The 13,541-nt window shown below is 35.2% G+C and overlaps 1 protein-coding gene across 1 annotated transcript in view; it reads right to left on the bottom strand.

The window, feature by feature from the left end:
• The window catches only part of LOC149769950 (autophagy-related protein 16-1-like), an 85,180-nt gene that overhangs the window by 35,411 nt on the left and 36,228 nt on the right, over positions 1-13,541 (bottom strand). Inside the window, exons 10-13 of the mRNA XM_089949627.1 lie at positions 9,994-10,064; positions 8,069-8,140; positions 3,323-3,443; positions 1,143-1,316 (exon numbers count right to left, since the gene is read on the bottom strand). Coding sequence (XP_089805753.1) covers positions 1,143-1,316; positions 3,323-3,443; positions 8,069-8,140; positions 9,994-10,064 — 438 coding nt within the window. The remainder of the gene's footprint in view (positions 1-1,142; positions 1,317-3,322; positions 3,444-8,068; positions 8,141-9,993; positions 10,065-13,541) is intronic.

Here is a 13,541-nt window from a genome sequence, read left to right as displayed (position 1 = left end):
ATCCTTTACCGTATAACACGGCACATGCAAACAGATTATTTGTATCCTTTACCGTATAACATGGCACATGCAAACAAATTATTTGTATCCTTTACCACATAACAGCACATGCAAACAGATTATTTGTATCCTTTACCGTATAACACGGCACATGCAAACAGATTATTTGTATCCTTTACCATATAACATGGCACATGCAAACAGATTATTTGTATCCTTTACCATATAACATGGCACATGCAAATAGATTATTTGTATCCTTTACCGTATAACACGGCACATGCAAACAGATTATTTGTATCCTTTACCGTATAACACGGCACATGCAAACAAATTATGTGTCCCTGTTGAATCATCATATAAATAAGACAGCATGTTCAATTTAGGCAGTGCTGTAAACCTTTGCCAATGACTCCAAGGTCACACAGGTGAGCCAGTGGTTCATATAACAAATTGTCTTAAGCAAATCTGTCAAGGGGTTTAGAAAATATAACCAACTGAAAAACTTAAAACATTCACTCAAATCTTTTATGACTGTGACCTTGACCCCAAAGTTAGGTGGTGAATGAGTTAATCAGCCGCACACAATTTTTTTTCCTTTGCTTCATAATGATTCAACCAAATATGAATAGTAACCAATGTGGAGGTTTCGGAAATATATGCAAAGGAAAACTGAATAAAACTGGACAATCTTTGCTGTAATGAGACTGGTATGTCCTACTTTTCCATTAACAGTTAAGTAACTTCACAGAATTACTATTATTGCATGTGTCAAAATGTGATCACTAAATGTAAAACAGTTTTTATCACATGATGACAAGGATTTTCAACTGACCAACAAAAAGAAGACAAAAATGGACAACAACTGCATACAAAATTGGCAGCACAATTTTAAGCCATGTGACTGTCACATAACCACATTTTTGTGTAAAATACCATTAATACCATTGCTGTATAAAAGATAATTGTTTTTGGTACTCATGCTAACAATCTTGTCAGAGAGAGACAGACGTAGAGCAGGCAGGAATGTTTCTTACTGCATCTGTTGTATCTGTAGTGAATGGGGGCAGAGGTTGGAGTGGGGTTACATGATTAAAAAAAAAATAATAATAATTCCAGGGAAACAAATTGCACTATATTACCTGGTGATAAATGTAAAGAAGATATTCTGCCTTGGAGTGTAATTTCATTTGTTGTGTTCTCAGCCCGTGAGTCCCAGAAACGTAACCGTTTGTCAAAATGACCACTAATAATGTTAGTTCCATGAAGTGTCACTAAATCATTACAACTTGACCCAGCGAATATTGTCTTCACACCTGTAAAACAGAAAAAATATTTCGAAATTACAATTTGTATTATATAGTCAAACACATGCAAAGGATACAAAAGAACCAGAAAAAAAACAATCATAATTACAGCAGGTCTTTAAAAACAGGTCAATATTTCTGTATTAAATATTGGAAGAAATAGTGTACTATAAACAGTATGTTTGCATACTTCAGCAATCATACTGACTAAAAACTAGCACACATATTTTAATGCATTTAACTTATGCAAAGCAACTTTAACTTTGGGCATTATTTTGCACAGACAGTGTTTGCTGCATGTTTTTCTGAACTGTCTCTATTGTCTCTTTTCTGGAGGGCAGGGGGCAAACGGGGGGTCCCAGCTAATGTCTTATAACATCTTGAATTGTCCTCTCTGAGATGAGTGAACAATACTGCTATGATATGACATTGACTAATTACACCTTTATCTGTAAATCTTTTCATTCTATAGGGCAGTCCAACATTTTACATGCCCATGGTGGTTTGAAATGTTCTGATCTTTATTATCTACTCTTGCTTCCAAAATAAAATTTCTTAAACATTTGACAGTTAATTAAATGCCATTATATTTGAACTAAACCATTGCTGTGTCCCTTCTATTCGTTCTAATGGTTTCTGGTAAATGGAAACTTCTAAGGAATCAGTGACAAATAGATCTTATACAGTTTCACAAGGCATCTGATAATATTGCAAAATCCTTCCCATTGTTGAAAAAAATGGCACTGCCTAACCCAGTGACCATGTCAGTGGAAAAAAGTCCTGTATCCCACATTTTTGCCTCATTGTCATGGAATTACACTGTTTTTACTTTACAACAATAACTTCAGATATAAGTTACTTCATTTTTGAGTCTAAAGATTTTCTAAACTCAAAGAAATCTGTCATCATCCTTTAAAAAGAAATTAAAAGGCACCCACATACATTATGCACATGTCATTGAATTCTGGCAACAATCTGAATTAATGTGTCAGGAGAATATGGGATACCATCCTCCCATATTATCTTGACTAGAAATCTTGCTATTTGCTTCTGTAGATATGCTTTGTATGAATAAGCCTGGGAAAATCTTCATCACAATGAAGAGTAAAACAACAATAATGAATACTGATTGAGTTATTTCATGATCAATTAATGTTTCTTTTCAAATAGACTGCTTATCAATTTCTTTTTGCAGTTGAAATATACATAAATGACAATCACAGCAGAAATTTAGTGCTGCACACCTAAACATTTTGCTCGACTTTTAATTTTTGTTAGTTCCAAAGTTTGCAGGAAGGAAAATTAAAAGGCTTAAATTATGCCAGAAATGACAAAAGTGATCAGTCTAATGCCGAGTATTTGATACATTACACACACACACACACAAACACACACACGTATGTCCATATGTGCTTCTGATAATGTAGAAAGAAAGAAAAATGAGTACTGCAAGCAGCACATAATCGCCCACCCCATGCTGAATAGTCCTCTACATAGATAACTGAAATTTGATAAGTGACCCTGACCTTTGTCCTTCTAACCTCAAAATCAATAGGCTTCATCCTTGCCTACAGTGCTCCACAAAGTTAATCTGGGTATGTATTGCTGAACCTATGTTACTATTTAGAAACCATTTTATTCCTTCACTCACAGTGACCATGGCCTTTGACCGTCTAGCCTCCAAATTGATAGACTTCTTCCATATCCTATGTGTAAGCCATGCACAATGTTTGGAAACTGTAGATATGGAGAAATTGAGTTCTTGTGATGAAACTATTTTTCTCCTTTAATTAACAGTGACCCTGGACCTTGGCCATGGAGTTTTTGACCCCTCCCAAAAAAAACAAAAATAGCTTCTTCCTCATGCCATGTATAAACCATCCAGAATGTTTGGTAACTGTGGATGTTAGATAAATGGAATTATTATGCAAAACAAAATTGAAAAAAGATAGATGGACAAAATATCACAACATAATACATTCAACCATATGGAAGGCATGTAAAGCATTACTCACAAGCTTTGCTGAGGAGATCCCAAATTTTGATTGTTCTGTCATGGCTACCCGACACCACCTTACCCGATTCACCTAAAAATTTGGCTGCTAGAACCTTCCCACTGTGACCAGTCAATGTATGCTGTGCAGAGGGGATAGAAAAGACTAGATATGTAACACTGATGCCCACATCAATATGATGTAATTAAAGAACACATTTAGACAGACGTCAAACACTGGTAATAATTCTGATTAATTTTTTCCAAAAAGGATGAAAATCAAACATAATCTTGGTCTTCTTAATGTAAAGCCTTACAACAAATTTAGTCTCAGTTAACGAAGTCCTTCAAAAGTTATTAAATGGAAACAAAATCTGCATTTGATGGGATGTGATATTATTGACGGACATGGGTAGCACCTCTTCCATAGATACAACAGTAAAATAAAGAAACATCCTAACATATAATGCCTTATTTGAGGTGTTGGACAGCATAGGACAGATGCACATGGGTAACATTATATACTTCCATGGATATGGCTGGGAAATCAAATTCAAACATAAAATGTCTAGTCTGTCTTACTTGAGAAAGGGGACAGATGCACATGGCTAGCACTATATACCTTTTCTATGGGTGTGACACAAAAATCAAATTCAAATATAAAATGTTTTATCTGAGGAATGGGAAGGGACAAGACAGATTGAAATGGATGTTGCTATATACCTCTAATGAAGATATGGCAGGGAAATACAAAAAAGTTCATTTATAAAATGTCTAAGAAACATGATACACTGATCTTCGACACTAACAGCTTATGGGCCAAAGAGAAACATCATGTCACCGTATAAACTTACATCTTAATGAGGATTCACTGTTACATTATCAAAAACATTACCAAACTAAATAGATAAATTAACTGCCAATTAGAGACTTAGATGATGAAAAGATAAAGTGAACATTATTTCATCGGTGTTGCAATATTTTTCACAAGCAAACCAAAAATGTGTCACAAAATGAAAACAAAGGTAATATAGTTTGAAAAGCAGATTTCCAGTGATAAGCAATTATCTCTAATTATAACAGAGTCTCTTGAAGGGACTGATACTCTACCAGCAAAAAGAAAAAACCTTTCTTTTAAACTTTTTTTGATATCTTATACACAGTTTAACATATATTACAAAGATTATAAAATATATGTCACAAAAAGTCTTCTGGTGAAAATCCCATGCCTACATGTCTTAATGTTTATGAGGAGTTGTAATAAGATTTTAAAGATAGCCGCCATGGTGGCCATATTGCTTGTTAGATTGGCATCATTTTTGTTTTCTACACTTTATAAGAAGTACTCTGGTGAGAAACCCATCTTGATATGACTCTGTGCTCACAAGGAGCAGAAACAAGATTTGTAAGATGTCTATCATGGTAGCCATACTGGAGGTTAGATCAGTACCATTTTCATTTAGGACAAACAAGATATCATAAAAGTACTTTAGTGAAATCACCAGGAGGAGTTGCGATTAAAAGATTATTAAAATGACCACTGTGGCAGCCATACTGAATGTCATTTTTGATAACATTAATGTTAGGAAAATAAGCTTGCTATTTCTGGAATACAGCCATCAAATAAAGACAAAAATTGCCTTTCTGGCTGTATCCCACAGCTGAAATAGTCGAACAACACCATCTCCATTCTATTACCTCCCTTTGTCACCACCAAGTGCTGCCAGTTTTAAGTTAAATGATATATCAATGAGGATGCTGACATGCTGGGGAGGTTGGTAGGGTTTACAAATTATTAGAAAAACATAATAAGCTGGAAATGTTCTTTCCCTTTCAAAAATTCTGTGACCAAACTAATGTTGCAAGAATACATAATAGAAATGCTAAGCATCCTACCTATATCCTGTGCATCCTTCCAGAAAAGAAAGGCTTGCTCCCAATACAAAATATAACCTACTCTCCTAATTTAAAAGCTGTATATAAGAGAGTTGCATCGTCTGGGACAATTCACTTTGAAACAATACACAGCTACAAAGATTATTAAACTCTTCCTATCAACACATTTTTATTGGCTGATCTAGTGAAAGCACTAAATTTTGCAGGTGAAAAAACTGTGCTGATGTCAGCTGGGTCTGGTGCTTCTATGGGCAGCAGCCACTGGACCCATCAGATTTGAATCATGTCTCTGTGAAGCCAAACCCATGAGATATAAACTCGAGAACATTTACTGTGATGCAAGCTAACAGCTTTTATTACATCTCAGACTGCAACTTTACATTCAGAAGCAAGGCTCACAGAGATTACAGTAATTTCATGACCTGAGATCTTCATGAGATGACTCTGATATTTTGCGACTCTAGAGTATGTTTAGTGTATAACACAATTCTGCCACAATAATAGGGCTTTAGGGATGCCATCCTCTTGCCTGACATTTACTGGCAGAAAGAGTTTTTTATTTTTGGTTGATGACCTTTTTTGTAGACTTCAAGTAATGCTGGTGGGCACGGACAGGATCTTACATGTTTGCTTCTCTCAACATTTCTATCAAAGAGTGGGACAGCTAGTGTATGGAGACTATCCAATCATCCACTGACAGCAACCAATTTTTTCTTACAATGTCAGGATGCATCATTAGGATCACAGAACCATCCATTCAAAACTGAAGATAGTTCCGGTCCACTGAAAGGGCATGTTAACTCACTCACCCTGCATGCCGAATCTAAAGCTATCAGCAAACATGTGATAGCAGCTTCTGTGAGGTTCTGGATAAAGGGTTGAATTTATCTTAACTGAGCTATGTCAAAACCAATTAAACATTCCATTTCAGAAACAGGGTGAGGATTATGGTCTATTCAAACCAAAACTGGCTAGGTCATGACCAATATCTCCATTGCCATAATGACAGAGCTCATCAAATATCAAGCAGCAGTAACTGGGGCAAACTTTTTCTCCTTGTACTCCCAGAAAAAATGTTAGCCAGCTGAGGAAATGAGGCACTCAAAAAATGATGATGTTGTTCACTTTGATTGGTCCCTGATTACATGCCACTTTCCTTCATAAGCCTTCAAAGTGGTGGGCTTTCTTGTTCCTGCAATTCTCTCCACAATCAAGTTTAAATTATGTTCTTTGCATGGCTACCCTGACTATGTTTTGGTTGTTAAGGAGAAGTCTATCCAGTTAGTGATGGAATATCTGAGGCTGCGGTTGTTACAGAAGATCCGACATGGACAGAATCTTCCTGGGAAGATCCAACACCAACTGGGTTATTGACCCAGGATGTGATCCATCTGACAATTAGACAGAATCATTTTGCAGTTCTAAGCCCTCAACTCCCATATTATTTTCATTAAAAAGACCATGGTGGGCAGGCAAAGGCCTACATCCACCCCCCACCTAACTGAAAGCACATCCAAAACCCAAGCTTCTGGGTCTGGAACTGTATAAATCATAAGGGCTGGTATTGCCAGAATTTTAGTATTTTGTTGTTGTGATACAGGACAATGTATTTTATATGAATTACAGTATACTGGGGAGAACTGTTGAAAATATAAAACAATACTAATGAGGAATTAGAAATCAAAGTTTCATATAACTTTAGTTTCTTTTAAATCCCTCAAAGTGATTGGGAAGCTAAGATACACAAAATAGGCCACTGTTTAATTTGCATCTTTTCAATTCTGACAGCCTTGGCAGCTAAGATGAAATGATATAATCAATGTAGGCACTCAAGTTCATCATCCCACCTACAAATTTCACCTCCACATTATATTCCCAACAAATGGCAAGGTCATCAATAGATCAGACATCTTTCTTGGCAGACATTCTGTCAAAAATGCTGATTTTGTTCATTTGGCACCAGTTTATGCAAGACTATATTCCTCAGATAGGAGCTAATGTGTAGTTCAACCATTTTCTCAGGAACATCTATTCTCATAAGTATTTGGGGTAGGGAGGCTTTCAAACCACAGATGTTGAAAGAGATGAAAAATTCAAAGCAAGACTAGATTATAAATGTTTGTTGTATACAATTTATAGCTATACTGCAAACAACTGGTTAATTAGCATATACCATAAATATAAATATATGCAGTTTAACCTCACACCCATGAAAAATAGGTATAAAATCTGAGAAAAAAACATCACAAATTAACACACCACCACAGCTAAGGGACACTACACTACAGCTAAGGGACACTACTCATTCTGGGAACTACCTAGTATGTCATTGTCATAATGAACCACCCAATTTTATATGATTTTATGTATTAATTTGTTCATTATTTGGAAAATATGTAAATAACACAAGCTATGAATTTAAAAAGTGGTATACTATGTTCAGTTGTACATTGTGCTATCCTTCAAAAAAAAATTCAGTAATTTAAATCAAAATCAGTTTTTTAACAAACTCAAGGACTTTTCAAGTACACAACAAAACCATTTTAAAACTCAAGGAGTTTTATGGCAGCTCTTGAATTCAAGGAATTTTCAAAGCTGCACAAACAATGCCTTGCAATGAAGGCCTAGCGAAAAATCCCATCATTCATTAGTTTCTACTTCTACTCATGCCCTGATATCAAACTAATTTTTAGGCCTCACAGATTCATTCAATTTTTTGCCACTATTCGCGTTTCATCAATCAAAAGAGTGTTCTCGTCATAACAACAGTACACTCTACTTATTTTCTCAATTAATTTTGCTTATTTTCATCAACTACGAATTTTTGCATATCAATTGTTTCTCTTTTTTATTCTTCTACCCAATCACTTACCCGTAATCTTTGATCTGTGAGAGACCAGACTCGGCTAGCAAAATCATTTGAGGCAGCTAGCAGCATACTTTCCTGATGAAAAAAACAAAAGAAAACTAGCCAATATTTTACTTACAACTATTAGAGTTTGCATGATGACAACCTTACCTATGATTTTGTGATAGCTAAAAATTAAACAAACATTCCCTATGTTTGTAATAAAAGTCAATGTGGTCATGTAGGAACATTCACTCAAATTAAATTAAATATTAACTGTTGTTTAAAAATTTAATAATAATATAGTTTATCCAAAGTCTATTCAATTTTGACTGTTGAATGCTGTGCAGCTCACATGTTATGTAAAAACTTTCAGACAAAATTTGTTGAGTAATGTGGACTTTTTACCATGGTGGCTGACACAAAACTGTGTACGAATATATTAGGATCAAAATGTGAATAATTGCAATTTATATGTAAGTATAAATTCTAGAAAATGAAAACCATTATTGAAATAGTACAGAATGCCTACATGACCCATGTGACTTGTACATTGTACCAACAGCATGTTAACACCAAACTATAGATATATTTTTGTCCTTCCTTCCAATGCTGGCACATCCTGTTCTGTAAAACAGTAATAATGTCATTTTTACTGAAATTGATGACATTTAAAAACTCAAATGTATTTCATTTAAGTTCTTTTGACAAAAGCAAATTTTAGCAGTGGTGGAAAATTATATTAATAATCTAATAATAAATAGCAGGTGGTCTCCCAAAACAGTGTTTTTTCAAGAAACAGGTTTACTGTGTAAGTTCTTCGTATACCCTCAACACATTATGGACCCCAAAATTATGCTAAATATATTTTTGTCAAAAGGGATTTGTTTTTTAAAGAAAAATATCCCACCCCCTACCTCCTATAATGAAAATTATAGTAATTTGAAAAAACAAAAGGAAGTGAAACAAAAAATTTAAAATGTAGAAATAATGCTAAGAATTACTATGATGGCATGAAAATCTAATCAAGTGATCTACATATACCTAAAAACATAAATGGCAAATTTCACTTATGTACCTCAAAAAGATTTTACTAAATTGTGTCATGCCTGCCCCATGTTTAATAATCCTTATGCAGGCACCAGAAGAATATGGCTGACACTCAGGATTACTGAACTAAATGACCTGGACCAGACTACCAAAATTAACTGTGCAGCAACCGTTCTAATTTGACTTACCCTAACCTTGACCAATAACCTTTAAACATAAAATATACAATTCAATTATCCTAAATAAATGCTATCCACAATCTGGTCATGGAACTAATTTAGAACAACGGTCATCCTGCAAAAACCAGTTTTTATTTTTCAACAATGACCATAACCTTTGACCTTTTGAACCCAAAATCAGTAACAAGCCATTCATCCACAACATCTGGTAACTGTACATGTTCTTGTGCGGAAATTAAACTGTAACAGATGGACTGATATCGTAACATGAATTTAGGTAATAAACAAAAATGTACTTATTTTGTACAACCATAAAATCCGATACCCCCACAAAAAAAATGAACTTAACAGTATCTTATATTAACAAGGACCCAATGTAATAATCCCAGATTACCTAAACTTTTTGAATCCTGTTGCTATGTGTCAAAATTCATTTAGCATAGGATGTATAACACATATCCACATAGCAACCAGAAATACTTCATTTTGTATTCATCAACCATTTAGAGGGGAAAAGAATCCTTCTTTTGTGGACAATTTCATCAATTCGACATTACAGTAGACTCAGACTGAAATAAATTTCCCAATATCTTCAAAATGCTGACCGAGACAATTATGTTTTTGTATATTTACCCATTCACACATGGAAGAACCAAACAAATAGCAGCTTTTCTTTAAAATACACACATGCAAAAATTACATTTTTATTAATTCACCCACCTCTGCATCAAAGTCTATTGATGTGATTCCTAGATTACTGCCTAACAAAATTCCTTTACAGTTGCTGTAATCTGAAAAAAATTAGAACCACTTAGAGATATCATATATCAGTAACTGCAGACAAAGAGACTATTGGTGGCAAATTTGTTCTCACACCAAAAATACAAATGTATTTGCAAATACAAGAAAACTCCATTATTTTGACCAAGTTTACTAAATAACCATTCATTCTACTTAACAAGGAATGTGGGGGACCCCGAGTGGCCAAGTGGTCTAATGCTCTCACCGTTCCAGATCACTGTCATCCAACCTCTGTCTGCATGGGTTCGAGCCCAAGGCTCGGCTAGCATGGGTACGTGGGAAAGCCTGCCAGTAGCTTCTCGTGGGTTGGTGGTTCTTCCCTGGGTTTTCCAGGGTTCTTCCTCCACCAGTTATACTGGCTGCCAAGTATAGCCTATCTTGTGCTGAAGAATGGTGTTAAACCCTAGAACAACAACAACAAGGAATGTGGATTATTAAGTTTCAAGAATTATATAGTCAAAATGTTTGAAGTAATTGTCAACTTGTTTCTAAAATATGAGGTTAAAGCTTAACATATGCTGTTGATGTCATAAACAGTGTCTCGGTCCTGAGTTTGTATAAGCTAGAAGAGTTAGCTCAGTTTGTTCAGGGTGGCAACTCTCCATTCTCTACCAGTATGGTAGTGCACAACAAAACTTATGGATGAGCCAGTCTGAGATTTATTTAACCCACTAAGTGACAATGATACACCTTGCATGCATGGTGGTAAGTTCTGAGAAACATGTTCCAGGCAGATTTTAGCAGTTGCTTCCCTCTGACAAGGCATGCTAGAATCATGAGACACACGTGCTTAGAAATAGATATTTTTATGCAAGTTTTAAAAAAGGATGTATGCTTCTCATGATAATGCATGGTGTGGGTTTTAAAAGTCTGAATAGTGAGTCTCAATATTTTGGCAGCTTTACTCTAATAATAGTTGGAAAGTGAGTCTCAGTTGTTTGGCAGCCTTGTTTTGTCAACAGTTTGGATATTGAGTCTCAGTGCTTTTTCAGCCTTGTTCTGTCAACAGTTTGGATAGTGAATCACAGTACTTTTGCAGCCTAGTTCTGTCAACAGTCTGGATGGTGGGTCTCAGTCCTTGAGCAGCCTTGTTTTGTCAACAGTTTGGATAGTGAGTCCAAGTGCTTTAGGGGGCACTCACCAATTATTATGTACTTTTGAGAGAGTGACATATGTAAGGTGAAGTTGTTTGCATTTAAAACATGCACAGTGGAGAGAATGTTGGCATACCTCTATGCTACATTAATGTAATGTGGATGATATTTCTTTGGATATTGTACTTTTCAAAATTGTACATGATTTAAACACACTGCTAACTAAAATGACTGCTCCCTTGTGCTAGAAAATCAGCCTGAATTAGGCTAAAGTACACTATCCAATGCAGCTATTGAAACAGGGAAAATGAATTTTGCCAGACTAGACAATACCAGCTTCTGAAAGTGCACTGAATGAATTACCAAATATATAAAATGTAAAAAAAAAAGTTATCGGCTCTTTTTTTATACAATTTACCTCTGAAGTTCAGGAAGTGAAAATGACCAAGTGGAGCTAGCACTATTTTGAAAGGTGCACGTCTGGAGTAAGGCCAAGCTGTATACTCTATAACCCATATTACACCCATCAATCGTACACCAAAATAAAGGGAATTAAAGGTTCTTTGAATCATACCAAAGATATACAAGGTCTTTTCTAAATAGCCAGTATAACCAGTGAGGAAAGCCAGGGAAATTCTTTTTCTTTAAAATCCTGATCCTATACAAAATACGAAACTGTAGAGCACCACCTTAGCAGCCTTTTTGGATACTGAGTTTAAGTGCTTTAGCAGCCTTGTTCTGTCAACATTTTGGATAGTGAGTCACAGTACTTTTGCAGCCTAGTTCTGTCAGCAGTTTGGATAGTGAGTCCAAGTGCTTTAGCAGCCTTGTTCTGTCAACAGTTTGGATAGTGAATCACAGTACTTTTGCAGCCTAGTTCTGTCAACAGTCTGGATGGTGGGTCTCAGTCCTTGAGCAGCCTTGTTTTGTCAACAGTTTGGATAGCGAGTCCAAGTGCTTTAGCAGCCTTGTTCTGTCAACAGTTTGGATACAAAGTCTCAGTATTCTGACAGCCTGTGCAAATAACAGTTGGATTGTGAACCCCATTTCTCTATGCGCCATACTGTTAACTTAATGATATACAAGTACAATTATAACATTTCAAAACTTTATGGATAAAAAAATTAAGATATTTTCTGTACATTCTCATGGAAAGCACTGTATATAATCTAGAGTTTTGTTTAATAATAATATAAGATTTCTCAAATACTCTAAATAGACATGTACTTATATGTGTGTTCTATATGGAGTTATTTCCCTTACCATAATGATGACAAGTCATGGAACAAGAAAAAAATAATTTTTATTTTTTGTGTCCCAAGAATTATATGCATTCAAAAAAAGTATAACCTTTTTGGTGCCCCAAGAAATAGAGAACAATTTGGCAGGACTGCAATATGTCACACAGCAGTGTCCAAGCTCTTGTTTCAATTAACATGTAAGTAAAAAGTTATAAACTATAAATTTGTTATTATTTTATGTGTTCATATTATATTTCTCTCACATTAAATAAAATAAAGGTAAATAAAGACTTCCTATTTCATAGGCTGCTTAGCATTTATCGGGAGACTGAATACAGACATATAATATAGTATTTACACAGTTCATAGTGTGCATAGTCTCATTAAAACCCGTTTATTCCTAAAAGTACTACATGTAGATTTTGCATCATTCATCATTTTCAGTCCAAACACTAACATCTTAATGCTGAGTGCCAAGTGAGGCAGCTGCAAGTACAATTTTACAGAAGATGGAAGCAGCTAACAAGAGTTGCAACAGACAAACAAACCACTCCTACACTGTCTAGAATAGTATTGGCCATTGCTAAACCATGATCGCAACCAAATAAGGAAGTAACAAGAGATCGGGTATTGAGTTTGTCCAGAAAGTTTCTCCAAACTGGAAAGAATAATAATCACCACAACCTGAAGGTGCAGGACAAACAACTTGTATTAACCAACAGGATACAAAAGGTAATGTGTGCACTAAGTCAACTCTAATAAAAAAGAAAACATTGCATGAAAAGTCACCTTGTCTGGGTGTTTTCATGAGGTTAATCACTGAAAAGGAAGGAGTACTAAGCTCTGAGCAGAAAACTAAATAAAAATCAACCAGGCTAACACAAGCCAGGGACTGTAAAATTAGCATAAAAAACAGGTCACAATTGCTAATAATATGGGAAACAAGTTTAAGGAAGCTATCTGAAGCTAAATAGAAAAGAACCCAAGTTCAATAACTGAACACAATATATAAAAATAAAAGGTAGTATGCGACCTACTTACCAAGCATAAATTTAGCAAACCTGAGGACATGGGCATGGTGAGTTCAATGATTCATACGAGACGATAAAATTGATAAAGGGCAAGTAAAAAA

The sequence above is a fragment of the Sinohyriopsis cumingii genome, unplaced genomic scaffold (genome assembly GCF_028554795.1).
Source record: "Sinohyriopsis cumingii isolate HCF-2022 unplaced genomic scaffold, ASM2855479v2 utg002964l, whole genome shotgun sequence".
In the NCBI taxonomy this organism is placed as follows: Eukaryota; Metazoa; Mollusca; class Bivalvia; order Unionida; family Unionidae; genus Sinohyriopsis; species Sinohyriopsis cumingii.
The sequence above is the reverse complement of the archived record's forward strand: the minus strand, read 5'-3'. Positions and strand labels throughout refer to the sequence as shown.